General features: G+C 41.5%; 1 protein-coding gene across 2 annotated transcripts; it reads right to left on the minus strand.

Moving 5' to 3' along the window:
- Window positions 1-765: 765 nt before the first annotated feature.
- On the minus strand, window positions 766-13,108 carry LOC118783177 (spartin-like). 2 transcript variants are annotated; one of them, XM_036536911.1, is made up of 8 exons: window positions 12,945-13,108; window positions 11,128-11,945; window positions 8,813-9,010; window positions 6,330-6,450; window positions 5,772-5,966; window positions 5,134-5,292; window positions 4,379-4,469; window positions 766-2,479 (listed from the first exon to the last, which is right to left on the minus strand). In XM_036536911.1, exons 2-8 carry the CDS (start codon window positions 11,941-11,943, stop codon window positions 2,266-2,268), a joined length of 1,794 nt encoding a protein of 597 aa, XP_036392804.1. In that variant the 5' UTR covers window positions 11,944-11,945; window positions 12,945-13,108; the 3' UTR covers window positions 766-2,265. The 2 variants fall into 2 exon arrangements, with proteins under 2 accessions (XP_036392804.1, XP_036392805.1); XM_036536912.1 differs by lacking the exon at window positions 766-2,479 and adding an exon at window positions 2,578-4,140.
- Between the last annotated feature and the right edge of the window lie 8,888 nt (window positions 13,109-21,996).

Genomic DNA, 21,996 nt, shown 5'->3' on the forward strand with positions numbered 1-21,996 from the left:
CGTGTGTTCCCTCAACAGGAAATTGTCCGCCTCTATTTGTTACCGTGTAGGACGTTGGCGCTTTCACTTTAGTTCCCGGCGCATTCAAGAAAACTTGGCTGTGTGTCAAATGGTTAAAAGATTGTCATCGTGGCGGCACTCGAATGGCAAGAAGCGATGAGATGCCATATGAATCAACGTCAAAAATCCAATCATTGATTGATTCTGGTCGATAACTTGAACACATATCGGATAATTTCATACTCGGTTTTATTGCATTGTGTATAGCAGTATGCAATTTTGCTCTCACTGGCCCTACCCCAAGTGCACACTCTGGTTCAGGCCATATTTGGACCTTATTGACTCCTAATTTTCAAGGCACAGGGCACGAGAGAAAAACTGACGTGAGTACAAAATGGGAACTCTTAATAACTATGTTAATCTCAAAGTGCAGAATTTCAAAAATATGACCTATGAGGAAATGTAGCTTCATTTAAATATGGATTATTTTGCTCAAGTATACATAATTATCTGGAATGCTTCCCGTTTATGAATTGTCAAGCCAACAATTGCGGTGGTTGCGTGAAAGTACCCGAACTGTCAATTCAGGTGCAACCTCTTAATACGGCCACTAGGTGACACAATGTAGTTATTATTATGTAGCTTGTTATGGACATTTATTATTTTGAAAGAACAATTAGTTTGGCTGACACCTTACCTCATCAAAAGTTTATTGAAAAAGGTGAATAAGGGCAGTGACTCAAGAGATATTAAACCAATGCCATTTATTAATTTGTACAGTATATATGTTAGACAATGCATCTTCACACCTTCTTATGCATGTATTAGTCGGTGATATTTTTTGCATTTAGAAACCTATGAACTGTAACTTAAAGTTTCAGTTTGGTCAAGTTTGCATTTTATCTATGGCTGATGATCATGTGCCACCCCAAAACATGTAAAAATGTGGTTTTGGCTGGTAACAGTATGCAGAGAGGCTCACCATGATATTGGTGAAAGCTCACAGGCATTTGTTTTTGTAGGACCTATGCAAATCTAAAGAAAGCAACACAGTGCAAACAACTAAAAATGACAACGATCGCCTTCAGATGGGGAAATTTCCTCTGCGCAATCATAATTTGTACATAATAACTTATGTTTTCAAAGGATTAACTGAAATATTTCCAATGTACTTATTTTACAAGTTTCCAGAAACGTGTCCTGGGTAGGTTGGTGATGTTACCAAAATTCCTCTGAAGGCACTCCTACTGGATGTTCTGGGGGGCCTATGGAATACTGAATGCAGTGAGAGATTGATACTGACTGGAGAACTGCGTTTTAATCGTGTGGGGAGGTACCCTTGAGCAGCAAGTAAATATTCATTCACATGGATGGAAAACATGGAAAAAAAATACAAACTGAACATTGCTCTGAAAAGGGCAACTTCAAGAAAATGAGTAATGAAAAGAAAAACTCCTTCACAGTATGACAGCCAAAAAAAAAAAAAAAAAAACAGTATGCAATGGGTCAAAAACTATAACAATAAGACAAACACACAGTGGCAGTTGGCTTTTGATGGAAATAAAAAATAGTTAATACATTGTTTAGCACTGGCACTAGACTGCACAGGCCAGCTGCTAAGAAGTGTGTGAGCCCATGGGAGGCAATCTGCTAGACATATATTAGCTACCGGCTAACAGAAAGTCCACCTGTAGAAACTGAAAAGAACCCTGAAACACTGTGAGATCTCAGTGAGCACACTTCCCGAGGTCAAGCCTGCAGAGTCCAGTGCATAAAGGTGATAAACACACAGTGCTTCCAAGACACAAACAATAAAACACATAAGACCAGAAAACACCTTCATAGATTTACAGCCTTGTCTTGAAACAGACATCATACCGTTATCAATATTACAGATGAGGTTAAAACTAAAAATATATATTTAGTTAAATTATAAGCAGGTAGATTTCACATCCAGCGCATACTTAAATTGCACACAGGTAATACAGCCATCACACCTCAACCCAATCTTTAAAGCAGACTTGTCCTTCATTGCTCATCTTCTCATAAAGAAAAGGTAAAGTGAAGGTTAAAGTGCTTACCAGATATCTAAACCCATAAAGACATTTTTTTATAATGCAAACTATTAGGCAGACATAGCATTTTAATAGTAAAATATAAAGCATTTAAATATAAATATCTTTGTTTTGTTTTATAAGAATATGGATAATATATTAAGGCTCTAAGAAGTATACAAGAGTTGAAATATTAGAATAGAAGTTTAGGCTATTTGTCCTTCTTGTTCGGTTCCACCGACTTCTTCTCCGGCTCTGCCTTCTCCTGGAGCTTGTAGTCCTCCAGTATGGCTTGGGCCGTGTGCCTGCCTGTTCTTTTCACCACGGCCTTGATGCCCAGGTTGTCGATGTTGAAGGCGGTGACGCCCACGTTGATGGCCGAGTTGACGGCGTGGTCTGTGGCCTGGCCGGCTGCCGCTCCGTACCTTCACAACCATAAATAATCGAGACTGGGTGAGAGGAGGCGAGAGGGAGGGGCCTGGGGGGGGTGCGGTGGGTGGGGGGGGGGGGTGAGGGGGCCGAGAGGGAGAGCCTGAGGCGATGAGATGAGGAGAAGAAGAAGGCTGAGATGGTGAGAGAAAAGGGGAGCAAAGGGGATAAGACTACGAGGATGAGCTGAGGGGTGGAGAATGAGGCGGACAGGGGAGGGAGGGTGTTGGGGATGTTGGGCATGAGAAGAATGAGTGAGGGGCAGCCACTGCATGGGCGGTACAGTGAAGTGAGCAGAATAAGGCATGCAAAGTCTGTAAGCCCATCGCCATGCAAAGAGCACTTATTCAATGGGACAACACACGTTTAGTAAAGCTGTTGATTATGACAGCTGAATACAGGTATTTTGGGTTTGATATCAGTGATCTGATTTTGTCTTAACTGAATGGTAAAGGGTCATCATTAGATCATTGTCACACCCATGCAATCACACCCATTCTGTGTGAAGCTGGAGATCTGAAATCTCTAATAGATGTTGAACACCAAATATGTGTTCTTGTTTAACTTTGATAAATATTTGGGAATCATTCACTATTCCTAACTGAAAATGCATGTTCAAGTTTGTGCAACAGTATCTGTAGTCTGCATAAACATAGTATTTTTCAAAGGCTTCAATAGGCTTTTAAAGCATGCTTAATCAGCCATTTAGTACAACAGGCCATTTCATGCATGCATGAAATTAGCTGATGTCTAAAAACAACTTAAGCATCTTAACAGATCACATAAAATGCAAGCTTTTCACACTTAACTAAGATTTCTATATCAGATGCCCTTCCTTGTTTCGGTATGGCTTCTTCTTAGTGTTGAAATGTTAGCTTTAAAATGTATTTTCTCACATATAAAATATCATTATTACTTCCACAATCAGAGCACTCTGGCTACCAGAAAAGGACTATTACGACACTATTAAAAATGTTTTAGTCAATCTAATCAATATTTTCCAAATAAACCTGGCTAATACTGGTGAAAAGACCACTCTTATTAATGTTAAATGTAGTGCAGTCCAGGTGCTGAGATTTGTGCACTTCTTTGAGTTTGACTCAGATATCTAATATGTCACCAAGTCAGTATGAACTACATTAAGTGAATAAAAACTTTCTAAAAGTAAACATTGTGGACTGGAAAATACAGAATTTCTGCTTTGTTTCAGACGTTTCACAGAAATAAAGATTTCCCACAATAAAGAAATGAAGCAGTTGGTTCATGAACAGCGTGTAAACAGTACCCAATTAGCATCCCACTGGTTCACCATGATTAAAGCTAGAGGCTAATTTTTAAATTGTTGAGGTGCATTACATTCATGTAGGAGTGGAACTGATAAGAAAATGTATTAGGCTGTATTAGGCCATTATTTGAGCAATGACAGCAAATTACAACTAAGTCTGCACAGCCTGATAAAGCAGAAAGGTGCAGCTTGTTGCAGTTTATCAGCAGGTCACCTTACAAAGCTGGTCATTATAGTGCCCATCATGCAAATGTGCCAGAGAATTCCCATGACCATTGGTGGTCAAGGATGATTTTCATAAGGGGGAAAAAATCTCAGTTTTACTGCTTAGTGGTGTTAGGAGGGTCGAAGAGATTTTGTAGACCCCTAAATCTGCAAAGTAAGGGGGGGGAAAAAGACAATGTAAGTACTTGTACTCCCATCTGCTTCAAATTCCTCCTATGATGGACAGAACAAAAGACGCACTGCAAACTCCACTCAGAAACAATCGTAACAGCTTCAATATGCGCTGGCTGATACGACTCAGGCAAGAAATGCAAACGAACGGGGGGGGCAGGACAATGCTGCATGTGACACTATTGTCGGAAATGCCAAAAATAACAAGACTTACTTATGCTTGACGGTGGTGACAGTCTCTGCCGCCACACTTTTGGTGATGTTCTTCGCTGCCACCTCCAAGCCAGTCCACATGGTTGCAAATCCTGCATAAGCATTCACACATATATTACCAGTCAAAAGTTTAGATACACCTGATTAAGATAATGGGTAACATGCATTCAAAGACATTTTGATCTAAAGACTTGTGCTTACATGCTTGAAATTTCTTTCTTAGACAAATATAAAGAGTAAAGCTCATGCCTATGTATGAATTTCTTTCCAAAAAAAACTTTGGCTTTAAAACATATTTTTGGCTACTTTGACGAATCTAAAATATGGTTTTGATTTGTTTAACACTTTTTGATCACTTCATAATTCCATTTGTGTCATTTCATAGTTTTGACGTCTTTACTATTATTCTAAAAAGTGGAAAATAGTAAAGAAAAACCCTTCTATGAGTGGTATGTCCAACGTTTCGACTGGTACTGTGTAGTAAAATCTCTAGTTGTGTGATGGCACACTGGACTTGGCTTCTTATAGACTCGCATGTTGCAACTACAGCCTCACTGAAAGACCCTTTCCAAGGAAAGAAGAGCTGGATGGATGCGAGCCACCTATTCCCAGAAGTCAAAACAATGAGGCCGTCTGAAGGATACTTGAACCGAGCCCAAACATGTCAGCTGCAACTTGAGTAAAGTTTGTGATATGCCCAGTTTGATAAATCTGTGGTAGATCGTTCACTGGTTGGACGCCGTGGACGAGTCGCACCCTGCACCCCGCTGGCTGCCACCACCATGGCCCCGTCGATGTTGGAGCGTCCTTCCTTGTCCTTCTTCAGGGATTCTGGGATCAGCTTGCCTCCGTGCTTCTTCACGTGGGGCGCCAGCTCCCTCCCCACAGCACCGGCCACGGTGCAGACCCCGTCCACTGAAACAGCATAGCGCACCGTCGCGTGAGATTGTGCTATGACCACCGCTCAGTGTAATGGGACAACCTCACAATACTTCCAGAAAAGAAAAAAAAAAAAAGCATATTGTCCAAGGAAAGATCTGACATTCCCTTCAAATAGCCATCTAACTAGGCTTAGCTCTAAAGAACCGTCTGGGCAGACTGGCTGTACCAACAATTTCTGACTGATCACATGAAAAGGCAGGTAAATGCTATCATTATGCCCATGATTAAACAAGCTGGAATTGGCCCTGCATCTAACACAAAAAGTTTAGGCTTTTGAAATAGTAGTGAGTTTACTTCATCGTTTACTTTTTTTTTGGTTATTGAATGATCGCACACTAAACTCATTCTAATGAGGTCTTTCTGCCAAAACACAAGCAACCAACTTCAAGTCTAAACACTTATTGGGAGTACCAATCACTGATGGGCTGCAGACTGCAGAGCTGTCCCCTCACCTAGAAACTGGCTGACTTTCACAGCACCCCCGGTAGCCTGCTTGGCAACATATAGCCCTTTGCTGACGGTGGGGCTAACGGTGGCCGGTTTGTCCTCGGGGGTGATGTGCTCCCGCAGTTTTGTCGCCCCCTTGTGGATGGCTTTTCCAGTGTACTCTGCCCCCTTCACCAATCCCCAGCTTAGCCATGAGGCCCCTGTGAAGAGAAGCAAAAGGTGAGTGAGTGACAGATCACTGCTAATCTTTGCACACCATAGCTTACAGGTTCCGGTAAACGAAATCTCTAACAGTTAAAATAACGAAACCTGTACAGTTAATGGATAAAACAGTTTACTAAATAAACTGATTTCAAAAAATAAAAATGAAACCCTCCATTTCTATTACTGCAATCTAAAACACTGCAACTCCCTTGTGTTCTGCCCACATTCCTTCCCCTGTCACTTGTACAACTGTCTGTTACCACAAGCTGAGAAGCTGTGAACAGCTTGTTTGTGTTAAAACATGCCTGGAGGGTTGCCATGTAAGGACATAGGGCCCTCCCTCTCCCTCACAGACTCACCTGAGAGGATTCCATGGGCCACTTTCTCACTCCACTCTGGCAAGGGCTTTTCACCCTCCTCCGGAGGGACCAAGGGGACCTTCTGGCTCAGGTTAATGGTGTCTCCTGCTTCATCTGGGGCCTTTCACATTGTAAACACATTCACACCAGTAAGAATTCAATAAAACAGAGAATACTGACTAAGAAGCAGAGGATACTGGGACAGCATATTCTTCAAGCATGTAATTTCCAAGCATAGGTGACAAGGGAATGAAAAAAAAGGGGCATATAAATGCATTTTATATTAGTGTAGGCCTATTGCGTGATATTCATATTGTCTAAGAGCTTAATATAATCTATGCATTTTCACTTCCAAATCTGAAAATTGACAGCATCTGACCCAAATATGCGTTCCCATTAAAGAAAGCTTCGTTTTTACCACACTGTAAACATGATGCTTCGGCAGCGCTTTGTCTGTCTTTCAGACAAACCAAACAATGCACTTTTGTTCTGCAAACAGAGAGACAGTGGTTCTCAATTGCACTGATGTTACCTCCTACTGCAAAACAAAATTCGTCATTCTCAACTAACACTGATGAACCACAGCTATCCTCAGCCTGTTAGATTAATGTCTGTAGACTCCAGAGAAGCTACTTAACAAAGGTCAAAATCAATAATGCTGAGAACACAAGACACCACACCCTTGTCCTCAAGCCTGGATGTACTGGCAAGGAAAAAAAAAAAAAAAAAAACTGTTTACAACTGAACCAATATTAAAGCGACAACAGTCACAAGTATGAAATCTTTAAATTCTCCTCCTTTGCTGCTCTTGACTCAACTTTCATTCATTCAGACTCCACAGGCAAAAAAAGAGAGGCCCGTGTTCTTGGGAGGTAAGAGCATTATGTCCGATTAACTCCCCGCTCCTGCCCGTTCTAATTCCTCAGATTGCTGATGTGGGCGTTCTACTGGAAAGCATGCGAGTTCAGAAGCAAGCAGGCAAGCTTGTCTGTTAATGTCAAGGCTGTGGCAAAAAAGCACTTTTCAGAGCTTTTGCTAAGAAAGCATGCAGCTGGAAGCAAGTGAACATTGTACACACCATCTGAATCGTCAAGCACTCTGAGTTGTAAGAGAATCCATTGAACACTAAAAACAAGTGTTTCAAACTTTCGAATTTGAGACTGTGGATAACAAACTAAATGTACCTCTTTTCTTCAAACCTTATCAGACTAGCTGATAATTACTGTATTACAGACAGACTTTGACCCTTTCCATTCATAATAAGCTGTTATTAAAAAAATCACATTTTGTCATTTATGTACGACATGCAAATGGACACTTCTCACTGTATTAGTTCTTCATGGGAGTCAGTGGTGAAGTGAAGATGACATGAGAAGGCCCTTGGTCAAAAATGACAATACACTGGCTTCCTGAATGTACCTGTATTGAAGCTCTAGTTGGATGACTTTCATAAACTGGTCTACAATGTAAACATCTGATCAATATTTGATCAGCATTTGGATTCCAAATTGTCAGGTTCATCTGGAATCCATACTGCACCATTAATAATGTGAAGTAAAAACATAGTTAAAAGGTCACCAGCTTATCAGCTTAATCAGATGCTTCTGAGTACCTCAGCCCTCGCTGATGAAAACGACTTATTGGCTCATGTGCCAAAATGGAAATGATTTCATTAAGATCCATGAAATGCTAATCTGATTCTTACATCGGTAATATGGGAATCAAGATCAAGAACAAAGATCCTTAACATTCCATTCGTGATGGGAAACAGCGTCATTTAATCACGTGTGGCCTGTGTCCAGCCAGCTTGAACCCATAAGCATTGGGGTGCTTTGTGCTTGCCCCAACACATTTCATTCATGGAGTTCATTATTATAAGCTTACTTATACTTATTACTTATAAGCCTATTCCCAGAAAACAACTCATTTCAAGCTAAAATTACACATACATGCTAATTGAAAATGGCTAAGTAGACTATTAGTCAATTTTCACAGAACAACTGTTTGTGTCCTTCAAGTGGCATGAGAAGCAAGCCCAATTAGAGGCGTGTAATGTGACTCTCAGGCCAAATGGACAAAACTAAACTTGACATTCAGTGGTGTTACAATGCTTTAGTACCTTTTCAAACACATCTTTTAATGTCTCAAATACACCTGAAATCTGGAAAGACATACACATGATGGTTAACCAGGTACATGATTGCATTTCAAAGGCAGCTCCGTTTACAATGAAATGAAGTCATTCCATTCAGTGAAGAAAGCAATTTGGAATTTAAAAAAGCAGAAGTATACAAAGTTTTAACAAATCAGAGCAAGCCATTCGCTTTTGCCAGTTTAGTTAATGAGATGATTTACTTTTTGCCGATAAAAATCAAGGGCCAAATTCCTTCGTGTTAGTTGCGTGATTGCACTTGCCGCTCTCGTGTGACAGCCAAAAGCCAACGGAGAAGGTTACTGTGGACGTGCCTACAGGAGGGCCTCACCTGCACCCTGAGATCAGTCAGCTGAGAGAGTAGGTCCCGAAACAGCTCGCACTCTGACGCAGGCAGCTCAGAGGACAGCACCACGCCCACGTAGGACCCGGGAGTGGGGGCCATCATGTCAGGGAACATGAACACGCCGGTGTTGCACAGCAGAACTGGGGAGTCTGAGGACATCAGTGGGTAAAGCCAGTCACACACCTGTAAAACGGTAAGTAAGATGTAGGACCATTAGAACAACGTTCAAGAGGTGGTTCAATAGATTAAATGTGCTCACTGGTCTTGTGTCTGTGTAACATAAGAAGGAGACTCATTTATGCTCAAACTGAATTCTCCTTTGACACAGGGCATCCAAATTTATAAAACTGTTCAAATGTTCAAACTGTTCTGAATAAAGCAGTAAGATCAATTAAGTTAGGATATGCAGGCAAAAATGGATATTGCCTCGCTGGCAAGTAATGGTTTACCATTCCATAGTGTTGTATGGAAATCCAAATCAAATTTTGAACATAATTTGCATTTCCCTGTAAACATGATGGCACATGCTCAAAAGAGCCTTGTATTAGCTTTAATGATGTGCAGCTGTGTGGCTCTTTCACCTACTTATTATTGCTGTGTAATCTGGTGCAAACACCGTTTGGCCATAGTTGTGCAACACTGGATCGAAGACAAGTTATTTCAAGTGGTGAGAGGGAGACCCCAGGGATTGGAGCAATCCAACTACAACAACAAAACATCGCTGCCTGGTACAGTACCCCTTGCGCCACATAACATCACTCAAAACAAGATGAAAATAACATTTTCCCTTTCTCAGTTTCCCCATCTTCATAATTAGATTCATATCATGGGAGAGTGATGAGAGGGGCCTGGAACACAGTGACTGAAATACAGTGGTCATTTGGCTACCCCGTGTTTGTTATTTCAGTTTCCCAGAATTCCTGTCCGTTACCATCAGGAGAGGCAGTTACATAATGTCTTTCCATCACCTCCTTCTGTCTCAGAGGAAGAACTGATGTCAGCTGGTACCCCTAATAAGTCTGTCCTGGGAAATTCCCCAACACAAGGCCAGAACCAAAGCCCTCAGACAGATTCTCCACAGGATTACCATATCTAAATAAAACCCGCTGTCACAGACAAACAAACCACAAAAACAATTATAGGGCCTGTACAAGCTGTAGAGTGTTTACTAGATGATCGTAAATTGTATCTTGTGTTCATTTGGAGAGGGCTTTGTGGAAGCAACGTTTTTGTTAACATGTTCCTTAAAAGATGTTAATTAAATTCACTAATTGTGTGCTACAGAATACGCTCGCTGTGAGAAAACACAAAAGGTTAGCGCAATTTTCACCTAATCTAACATCCTGTCCATTCTGAGGGAATATTTCAAGTACAAAATTTCCCAAAACATTGTATGTATGACTAAGTATGCTCTCCTCTCTTAATGTCAACATTTTTATGTTCATTTATAATTACTGCAAAAGCATGTGTATAATCGTGTTAATAAGCATCAAATTGCCTTTTGCCTTATGTTTAATGCATCTTTGAGATGTGTTAACTGTGGGGTTCACCTGACTACAGGTCTTACCTGGGGACACTGTGCAGTATAAACCATCTTATATACAAACCAAAACAAGTGTACATTTGAGATAAGTTTCCAGACTCAGTTATAAAACCTGGATGTCCTTTTACAGTGACAGAGTTAAATGGATTACTGGACAGCACCACAGAGGATCATTCACCCAGAGCAGATAGCAGTCCCCTTGTCTTATATGCAAATCTAGCTGGAGATTATACAGGCGACGGCTTGTCTTCACCTGCAACGCTGTGACAGACAGAACAGACTGTCTGTCACGCTATGTGTTAATGCTACCTTCCACTCCTCACAGAGCTCGGACTGTTACCTCCACGTGGCAGACATCGTGCTGTCGCCGCACACAGGTGACACAGTTGCAGCAAATACCTATGCCTATGTCAGGAGATCAGGGGCTGACTCATAGCTCAAAAGTCAACCACCTGCCAACAGATTTAAGGGCACATGACTAGCTGAATGCTGGGATTTTCCCCAAGGATGACATCATGTACAAAGACCTTCGGGGATTAACACCACTGACTGAGAAAGATCTCACATGACACAGGGTGTTGCAGGGGACAGATAACCTCCCATCTCAATTCTAAGTTCGTTTACAGCATTAAATCAATGTAAGATTTATTACTACTGCTACACTACTGCTTTCAGCCTAACAAAGATCTGCTTTGAAACTCAGATATGCTGTAGACTTTCTCCTTGACACAACAAATAAGCCTCCACCATTTCTCACCTGTAGGAAGGCTGGGGGCCTGTTGGGGGCGCTGTCCGAGGGTTTGGTAGTAAACTTGACAATACGTAGGTAGCCAGGGTAAGAGGGGGCGCTGACCTGCCCGTCAGGTGTGACAAAAAATATCTGTACCCCTCGAGGGATGAGGAGCAGCTCCTCCCCGTCCTCCCCTAAATTCTGCAGGGGTGGGGCCGAGCTGGGCGCTTGGTTGTAGAACTCCTCTCCAACGACGGACATCTCCCCAGAGTCCGTGCCGTAGGAGAGACTGAGGTGGCCTTCGGCTGCTTGGGCAGTGTAGGCTGGGGGCAAATCTCCCACTCGGGGGGCAGGCGGGGTCGCCTGGCTCCCTGATGGTGTCGCACTACCTGCTCCGCCCGCCTGACCGTTGGCGGAAAGCACTTTGGGCGGGGCCGGCCTCTCTGGTTTCTCCTTCGTGGGAAGCTTCGGGTACAGGGACTGGGAGGCTGCTTCGGCGGTGCCGTTGTTGGGCAACCCGTTGGCGCTAGACGTCCCCGACTCAGAGGAGGTCTCCAGCACAGCCAGGCGGGTAGTGATATTGTTCAGAGTCTCCTGCATCTTCTGCTGCATCTGACGGGCTGAGTCCCAGGAGGCCCCTACGCACTCCTCCCCTTGCGAGGGCACGCTGATGGCCCTGAGGAGGTGCTGCCGGCCCTGGCGATACAACTCCAGGGCCTTCTCCTTGCGCCCTGCCTCGTCCTCTGTCAGGCCCTTGTTAATGCACTCGAAGGCCCTCTCATAGCCGTCCTTTATGACCTGCAGCCTGGCTTTATCGAAGGCATCTTGTTTTGCTTTCTCCATGCCTAAAGAGAGGAAGAGCGACAAGACTGATCATACAAGAATATTTCACTGCAAGCAGCTGGCAGTCGAATTAGAACAAGTCTCTCAGGGAGACGTACAACAACAGTAATGTATTTTACTATTAATACTGTGACATTTAAAGCCCCATACTTTTCAGACATCCAGCTGTCCTTTTTACAAGACGCAGTTCAGCGATAAATGTTACACTAGCAGTTAAAGCAAAACAGCAATATTTGCAGAGTACGTAGCTGGTTGTGTAGCCAGCTAAATACATTACACTATCATCCGACCAGACGACATCATATCTTGTCTTGAGCTCTTAACATAAACAGCTAATTAACTGACCGACTAGCCAGTCCCTGCGTGCTTACCAAAGTATATAATTAAATGGCTACTGCGTTTGCTTTTTAACCGATGCATGCTTCATCGCTTCGGCTGCGTGCAAGTTGGGAAGTTCATTCAGTACACGTTAGTTCGGTAACGGGGTGTTTCGCTAGGTCTAGTTAGCCTAGTTGTCAAACAACTATGACTCACACCTACACATCCTAGACAGACTGTCGAGGTAGCTAACTTCTTTGACACAGACAAAGATTGGCCTAATTTGGCTAACCATATACCCCCAATTGAGTAAAATAAACCAACAACAATAAGAAACCAGCTACAACTTCTGTCGTTATTAGCCAGCTAGCTCGCCAGCTAAAGAGACTTGCTAAGGGAATCATCTGTTGCTTTCATGTAGCTCGCTTTACAGTTCTTTTATCAACAGTGCAACACTTCGCCAGCCAGGACGATCTTAGCGATAGCTAACCATACAGTCAGTAATTCCAGGGCAGGTAGACTTGGTAATTTAAACAGCTAGCTCTAACGTTACCTGCTGCGAGCCAGAACAAGTTAGGGGGGTCACATGATAGTTGCTTGCCACCAGTCCAGCTTGCTACTTAGACTACATAGGCAAAAATGAATTGAAAAGGTACAAAACAGTAGCTACAACATTGACATACCCCTTTATGTCAGATGATACAGAGCGAACAAAACCCGAAATAATGGCTGATTCCAGGTCTGTAAAGCGTGTCCAAAGATCGCCTTGTAACCCCGACCTCACACTGACATTGCTCGTTTATATGATTAGTTCTGATTAGCTCGCTAACTGGGATACACTGAATCATGCGCCCCTTCCTACGTATAATGAACAGATCCCAGGCCCAACCCTCCCGAGTATGGCAAGCTAAGAGGGACATACCGCCCTCACGCGAAACGAACACTAGATGTCCCTCTATTCCAATTTTGCGGTGATTTTTACGTCCTAGCCGGCTCTCAGTCGTTACTAACGACAATCCAGCAAAACTTTCAAAACTTTGAAATACAAACAGCATTTTGGTGAAAAATTATGAAATAAAAACATATTCTCTCGGATTGCTGTCCCCATCAGTGGCCATCTTCCAACAGAGACTGAAGACCCACCTCTTCAGACTGCATCTCTGTTCCGCCTCAGTCCCCGCCCCTGACACCTCTAGCATTTAATACTTATTTTAAGTGTAGTATTGTGATGTATTTTGGATTCTGTGTTCAAGGGACTGCTGTATCATAGCAGACTTGGCTTCCATCAGATTGCACATGTTAAGTTGTGGTAGGGCTCGAATAGTGTAATGCTCACACTCACGGGTCTGGGAGTGTTGTTAGCCTGGTCTGACACCATTGCTTGTTTAGACTAAGTGGATACACTTATGTTCTATTGCACTAAATGTGTCTGCTATGTGCATGTAATGCAATGCAAAAATATGTATTAGTACACAGGTACATTAACATTTTGTTGCTTAGCAGATGCTCTCATCCAGAGTGACTCCAGAGGACAAGCACAAAGGGCATCCAACAAAACAACAAAAAACATTACACACACAAGTACACCATCACACCATCCACACACAAACAAGAGCCTGTGTCAAACACACAAGGCCGAGTTATACAAATGCTCACCTGACCTGACTTGCAAGTGCAGCGCAATATACCTGACGGGGCTGCTCCATTCCAATACAACACTTACACATACCCAGGGCCTGCCCGGTACACATCAAGTTTGTTGGACTTGCTGCGTAAGATGGAAAACATTTTTCTCACATCTCATGAAGCAGATACATCCATGTCAAAGTGATGGCTTTCTGAAGGAGGTGCAACATTCACAGTGGATGGTGAAGTGAAACCTCATGACACCCGTGATGAGTGTAGCAACTGTGTGGTGTCAGTTACTGATTCATTTGACATTTTAACCAATCAAAAGACTCAATAGGAAAAACAATATGATTAGTTCAAAGCACTGAGTCATTGCTAGAGCATGACAGCCCTCCCTACTTCAGTGTTAATGAAGCCACAGCTGCTCTTTTGTTTTAGTCTCATCTCTAATGCAGGCAAACTAAAACTCTCCTATTTCCCGAAGAACTAAGATGTGTGTGTGTGTGTGTGTGTGTGTGTGTGTGTGTGTGTGTGTGTGTGTGTGTGTGTGTGTGTGTGATTGATTGATTATTTTTTAGTCACATTATATATTATCAACAATATTTTTCTTTCCCTTTTCCATGAATTAGCTATAATATATCAGGCATTTAATTAAGAAAATCATTGGACTTGATTAATGAGGATTTGTCTTTAGAGAATCACTTCAGCTTTTGTCTCTTGGTGACATCTGGTAAGTACAAATTCTTTGTCTAATGTTCTATTCTGCCTTTGAGCTTCCTGTCAGCTCCGAGCTGTCTTCCTGTGAACCTGCTGCTGTCCCTGTTAACAAGATAATTACCCAGAATGCCGTGCTGCATGCCTCTCCGAGGACTCATTAACTTTGCTGTTGTGCTGTAATGGGAGGGAGCTTTAATGGCAATCAAACAAGCACAAGACACAAAACACTCAAAGATACATTTCTGGTATTAGCAGCGCAATAAAATAGTATAATGACTTGTGCATTTGATGCCAAAGACTGGCCATTGCAAAGAAATGAAACATAAATGTCGATGGCATGCAATCATATAATGCATAAAATATAATAATGATAATAATATGTAATAAATAATAAAATATAGTAAAGTATGCATCTCAGTCTTCATAAAATGTGTATGGTTATCCTTTAATTCAGAATGAGATTTTAAGGGGAACCCTGTGACCTGTGTTTCCCCTTGCTGTTGACCTATTTCAGCAAAGGCAAGAGGATGAATGCTCTGGTAGTGCAATGTGATTTCTACGCTTGACCAGTTTCATTAAGCTCAGGTCTAATCTCCAAAATAAACAGACAACAGAGAGCAAAAGAGAAAGAGAGACTGAACGAGAGTGGGCTGAGAGTGCCGCAGGCATGCTGCCGCTGGTGCACTGGGGGTTGTATTAACCTAACCTTTCATGCTGGGTTTACTTTACAGTTACTGTGAGCCCACCTGCTAAACACTTCAAGAAAGAAGAATGCAGTCATTGAGGTGTCCATGGGGACACTGTACTCTGCTGTCAGGTAAAACAAAGCTGGAAAACAAACACACCTATGTCCGTACTTTCTAAAGGAACAGCTTTCACTCACACCAAACAATAAAGCAATAATGCATTTAAGATTTGAATTTAGAGAGCATTTATGGTATAGTCTATGAATGAATACATGCATAAGCGCATAGCACATGTGTGCACCTGCAGATACCTATATGAGCATGAATTACATATTCGTACAACTTGGATGACTTGTGATGAAAAGGTGAAATGTTTTTAGAAAGTAAGACAGACCCTATTGCTTTAAGTCTGACTATGAATCACTTTGAGTCCTGAAAGTACAAGTTATCTTACAAGTTACAAGTTATCACAGGACTAGTATTTATATAACCTATGTGAATACCAGCCGTTTAAGTTAACAATTGCGGTCTAAAGGCTGAAGGGAATTCATAATCCATTGATTCATAATCCAAGTTGTTGAAATTGTTATAAATGAAAATGACCTCAACTGAAGGGTAAGGGAAAAATGTATGTAATATTAAAAATCAGTCATCCTCTGCTATTTAGCAATTATGCATACAATAAAGGCTCACATAGAATAAAGTATGTTTACATGTACCTCTTCATAAATGTAGACAACATGTTTACTGCGTATGTGTTAGTCATCGACACTGACTTGTTGATTTGCTGGTGCCTCTCCCCTCAGAGATACACAATTGCATACTGTGATGTCATTTATCGGAACTCTGCCGTAAATAAACAGAAATAGATGGGGATTCCACACCTTTTAATTAATTTCACAGTGTGGTCTGCTCCTACTCTCCACCAGCAGCTGAGGAATCAAAACATGTGGGGTTTCTCGGCACTTGACTCATTTCAATTAAACTTCAATTTCATGAATAATTGGAGGCTTAATGCCGTGATTACTTGTCAGGAGCATCGGCATCATCATATGCCATGCATTCAATCAGGAGATGAAGGTCACTCTCAAAGGGGTGTCCAGAGATGATTGTAACCCCTCCAATAACTGGATTTTCCAGCCTGGTGTGTGCGGGGCTGAGAAGATGCGTATTATGTGTGAAGGGCATTTGAACCAATTATACTGTTTTGCTGTGCTCTCTGACTTTGGAGTTGCCGACAGCATTAAGTTTGCCTCACTGGGACACCTCCTGCCCTCACCCAGACTCATGCAATCTACCAACAATCCAAACCACACACTACAAGTCCCACATTCCACCACAAGACAGCCAGCAATGAACAGATGATTAACACCTCTCTCACTGACGACAGCATAGCAATTAATAGGCGCCTGACCAGTCGATAGGAGGCTCTGATGTAGTGGTGAGACAAAACATTGCTGAGGTAAACCCACCTACAGGGGACGTCTTCTCATTTGTTTAAACAAGTCAGTGGTTGACAGCACATGGCAGCTCCACCCATTATGGGGCTGATGAAGCCTCGCTCTCCTATTACCAATGTCTGTCCAAACCAAAGGTGAGTAAGAGAAAACAAATTTCCTTTATGAAAAAAATGGCAGGTATACACATCTATACATCACTAAACAGCACTGTATTGTTGTAGTAGACCTTTAAGTAGGATTACAGTTGTTATACTTTCCTTGCAAAAGTGAGCAGAACGTGTGCTGGGAAAACACATCTGACAGCTTGGAGGAAGAAAAAAAACTTAATGACGTGTAAATCTTTCTGTTACGTACAATCTTGAAATCCCCCTGTTTTTCTGAAGAGCCTGGACTGCAGTGTGGCATTGGCGTCTAATTTGTCCTAACAGCAGCATGGTAACTCATCTTTTGTCTGATTCCTAATCAATCAAAAGTAAGCAACAGGCCAACAGGTTCAGATTAAAATGCAGTACCTGTTTGAAACACATCCCCCACCAAGGAGCAACACTTGATGCACCACTAGCACGCAAGATGAATGGTGTTGCTTGAAGTAAAAAAGTAAGCGTTTTGCTTATGTGTTACAAATGTGTCTTTAATCACTCACAACTCATGTTGCCTGACTGAGAGAATGGAACACTATTACGATGAGGAAAAAGTATAGACTAGCTGGCTGTTGTACAACACATAACCTCCATCATTTCTCCTGTCATTTTCACTGATTAATCAATTTACATCGTATCTTTCATATCTGTAGTGACAATGACTGGGAGGCTGACACCTGAATTCTGTTCCCTAAATTGAGTGTCTGGATTTATGTCAGTCCCCATATTCCATTGAATCACGTGTTAAAATTCTTTCTTCACAAAAACACACTTCATTCTTTCAAAGACTGATAATTAGATGCCTTCATTATAGATCTGAAGTTCTCCATTAGCCCTTATGAAACAATCACCATGCCTTTATCTTCAAAAGTAAAGATTCTTATTGATTCTTATTTTAATAGCTTTCTCAAAACACAAAGGACTTGTTCAAAACTCAGTTGAAACACTGAAGCTGTCAAATTGTAAATGGTCTTTCTTATTCCTCAATACAGGACTTTTTTTTTTCCCTGCGGTTATAATCACAGCAATTTTGCCAAATTTGACTAACTGACTATTTGCATTGAGTTGGCCTTTGTGGGCACAGGCGTCTTCTGGCGGAGAGTTTCAATCAGTGGTTCGCAGGAGGACTGTGTAAACTCCGAGGCTGGTGCAGGAATGACTCAAAAACTCTAATTTTACAGGAAAATATCTGAATCATTCTGTGCTCCCTGTTAAGGGACAAGATACTCTGTTTTCACAGTGACACACAATTGACAAATGACAATTACAGCAGAGGCATCATACAGGCAACCTCTGAAAGACAACACTAAGAGAACTGAGAAAACATCTACAATGCAGAATGCAAGGGTCTTGGTTAAATTATTGTTATTATTAGCAGTAGCAGTAGTAGTTGTAGTAATAGTAGTAGTAGCAGCAGCATCAGCAGCAATAGTAGCAGCAGTAGTAGTAGTAGTAGTATTTAGCTTATATCTAAAATGTTGTAAATAAATATTGATAAGCAATATATAAAGTGAAACAGAACTGATTACTCAAGGCCTGTTTTCACACTGGAAGGCTATGCTGTGCAATATTCTTTAGTGTCTGTTTATTTTTATGGGGTGGAGGTACATGTCATGGCTATCTTTATAATGTCTACAAGAATATATTCCCTCATGTAAGTTGTGTCAGAGGAGGGCACAGCATTAGAATTTAAAGGTAAGGTAATTATGTATATGATTATTTTAAACAGCACTTACATTGCACCTGATCATCGCTTTGGGTAACCCTCTGGCTCTGGTAATTGCGGGAGGAGCTTTTCATCTTCTGTTAGTGACCTGTGAAACCCCCCTTCAAAATGACATGGTTATTTATTCAAGAGAATTCTGTATTGCATTACAGATGCAACACACAATAGGTTATGAGAGGATAATTTAGTATTAGTACATTTTATTCAATATGCATTTGAAATGCAGGGCATCATCTATATTAATACCAAACTTGACCTTTTAACCTTCATTTTAATATGCAAATCATGTGCTGTATATTCTGTTTTCACCTGTACAGAATTAACATATATAAATATATATAACAGGACTGCGTGTACACATTATGTGTTCTTTAATGAAACTTACTTCTCTGCTCTTCAGAACAATTGATACCATATGTATTTTATGTGATTTGATTAAAATATGTGGCTGGTCTGTGCAGTAAAGGTTGATAGAGGATGACACCATTCAACACAAATGTCTGAAGCCATTTCATAGCTATTTGCATTGACAACAATGTTTATAATTTTATGATGCATTTTTTTTTACCCAAAAAAATATTTAAATACTTTCAGGATATCACCTTTGGAAATCCACTGCAATATGTTATATGGAGAATACATTATGGTCCCTTTGGAAAATGTCTCCGTAAAAAAAACACAGCACTGTCTCCAGAGAGTGAACATCCCTCTGTGTCAAACTTATGAATTATGGATGGACGAAGGACAGGGTTTTGCAATTCAACGTTTTCTGTATCCTCTTTACTTTAAAACCGACACTTGGGAAGTATTTTTTTCTTGCCCATAATTTTGAATTGATTTGACTTTTAAGCAGCAGTTATACATTAAGAAGCCATGAGTTATGTTCGTATACTGAAACTTTAAGAGTATAACTCAGTTTGTTTTTTCCTCAATATAAAGTCCTAATTTAAAGTATTCATCAATTTTGGAGCATATTATTACTGCAAATGTGCCAGAATAGGATGTATGCCATCTTTCACTCACCTTTGTCTTATTATGTCTATTATTACCATTTCTGCAGTTGCACGGTTTTTCCACTAACATTTTCAGTTATTAAGTTATTCAATTTTTAAAACCTAGGTCTGGATCTCTGAAATTGAGCAAGGTATGTTGTATGTGTGTGTGTGTGTGTGCATGTGCATGTGTGTGTGTGTTTGTGTAGGTCTACCTGGATTTTTTTTTTCTAGGCTCAGGAAACTTCAACAATTAGTATGCTTTCAACTGGAGAAGAGCGTCAAGGGCTTGTGCCTCCAGTGAGAGTCAGAGCCAGATTTACTGTAGAACATCGCCCTGTGCCAAAAGTAATACCATCTCCCCAGGGGAGAGTCAAAGAGGGCGGGCAAACAGAGCCTCCACCCCAGTGTGTAAGAGCGACATGCTTCAATGTGTTCATCTGTGATCCGGCTTCTCATTTCGCAGGATCATCTTGATTGACACGTCACGCTTTTTTTTTTTTCTTTTGCAAAAGCCCCGTGACAGATGGGTACACGCCTAACGCCTTCATCGATGACAAAACCTGAAAATAGGATCAGTAACCGAAGCTGTGGCATATTCATGATCAGCTCTCAACCTCAAAGTTAAAGTACATCACCTTCTTAATAAGCGCTAAAGACCCTGTGATGTTGGGGCTTGGTAGTACATACACCGCTTCCTGTTCCAGGCATGGAAATTGACACACAGGAATTAATGTGGTCTAAATCTTGCAGTCGTGGATGGGGGATTCTTCTGCCATTTTCACACCCTCTGGGATTAGTGACAAAGGCGAGCTGGCGCTCCGCTCTTATCGAAGTCCTGCAGAACATGCACACTGTCACCACTCCACAGAGCAGATATAATTAGCGAGCCCACAGGACCAGCGTAGGCCATGCAAGAATTATGGGAATCAAAAGGAAGCTCCCAAAGACAGCTCGCCTCTAGCTTCTGCGCTCCAAACCGTCCGTTGGGAGGGTTGTGCAAACTGGCAGAAGGGAGTCTGTTTTGTGGGCTGGCCATCCCCTCTTTCCCCCTAAACAAGAGCCACAAATGGCTGGACTCAGCACAAGCACCCAACACAACCGTAACAAGAAACAACAAGGCTTACTTCTGTTTGCTGTTGCGATCTTTGTTAGATTTGCCTCTTAAATCTCAAGTTACAAATTGCATATTTCCAGTTCTCTGTTCCACATTCAGTTCAAGTTTCACATCTGCTTTGCACTAGTAACAAAGTGATAAAGCCCTTTCAAACCAAAACACAAGACCCTCCATAAAAAACACATGTATCTCTTTCTTCTTTTTAAAGTGCTCATTAACAGGGTTGAGATCCACCCAATCCCATCTCCTAACCACTCTTCAGAAAAGCCCTCAAAACACAACAGTGCTTGTAGCGAGGAGATAATGACCACATTGATATTCATTGCCCACCTCTGCCACATGTTAGGGAATGTGAAACCATATGTCACTGTGGCATCTTTTCCCACAAGCTCACATAACTCAGTCATGCCTTCATATATATTTTCTGATTATTAGGGACATCTAAATCTCAGGAACCACTGCTATCATTCATCCATTGACTACTGCCTTGCAACAAAAATGTGTTTCCTGGAAAGACAGACACACAGAGATGATGCACACACTTCTTGCACAAAGTAAAACAAGGAGGTGAACATAAAAGCTTGGAATGAGTGATTGATATGCTTTCAGCCATATTTTTTCACCAGATGATAAACAATGAGTACTGATGATGTGGGCTGCCATTTAACTTTTGATTCCAATCTTCCGAATTAAATCCACACATAGCATATTAAATGCAACTGTAGTAACAGAAATCACATGGTTTTACACCCATCTTCTTCATACAATATATAACAATACATAAAATCAATAAATGGAATAAATGTTGTCCTATATTAATTCGTACAATTTGTACAGTCCATGGGTATTCACGGGCAGCAGTCTGGCAGTGTTGTTATTAGGATGAGCTGCAGTCTGCCAAAAAGAAAGAAAGGGGGAGAGAGAGAGAGAGAGAGAGAGAGAGAGAGAGAGAGAGAGAGAGAGAGAGAGAGAGAGAGAAACAGAAAAAGAGAACAGAGAAAGAGAGGGAGGTAGAAAATCAGATAGAAAGAGAAAAGCAGAGAGAGAGAGAGAGAGAGAGAGAGAGAGAGAGAGAGAGAGAGAGATGTAGTGAGAGCAACAGCCTGGTCAATACAAATCACACATCACTGTGATTACTTGTATCCTGTCTGTACTAGTGTGGTATTCTTTCTCTCTCTGCTATTATTCAAGCAAAGTAAGTACTCCTCTGCTGTTGAGAACCCACTTGATATGAGCTTGTAAATTACAAGGAATATTGTATAGAAGGC

Source organism: Megalops cyprinoides, chromosome 9 (assembly GCF_013368585.1).
Source record: "Megalops cyprinoides isolate fMegCyp1 chromosome 9, fMegCyp1.pri, whole genome shotgun sequence".
NCBI lineage: Eukaryota > Metazoa > Chordata > Actinopteri > Elopiformes > Megalopidae > Megalops > Megalops cyprinoides.

Bases quoted from the DNA above. Each gene is read 5' to 3' on its own strand.
- LOC118783177 (XM_036536911.1), bottom strand. From the start codon at position 11,943: ATGGAGAAAGCAAAACAAGATGCCTTCGATAAAGCCAGGCTGCAGGTC. The intron at 5,293-5,771 runs GTGAGGGGACAG...ATGCTGTTTCAG, and splicing joins GAAAGTCAGCCAGTTTCTAG to TGGACGGGGTCTGCACCGTG. The intron at 4,470-5,133 runs GTGCGACTCGTC...ATGCTTATGCAG, and splicing joins GGCAGCCAGCGGGGTGCAGG to GATTTGCAACCATGTGGACT.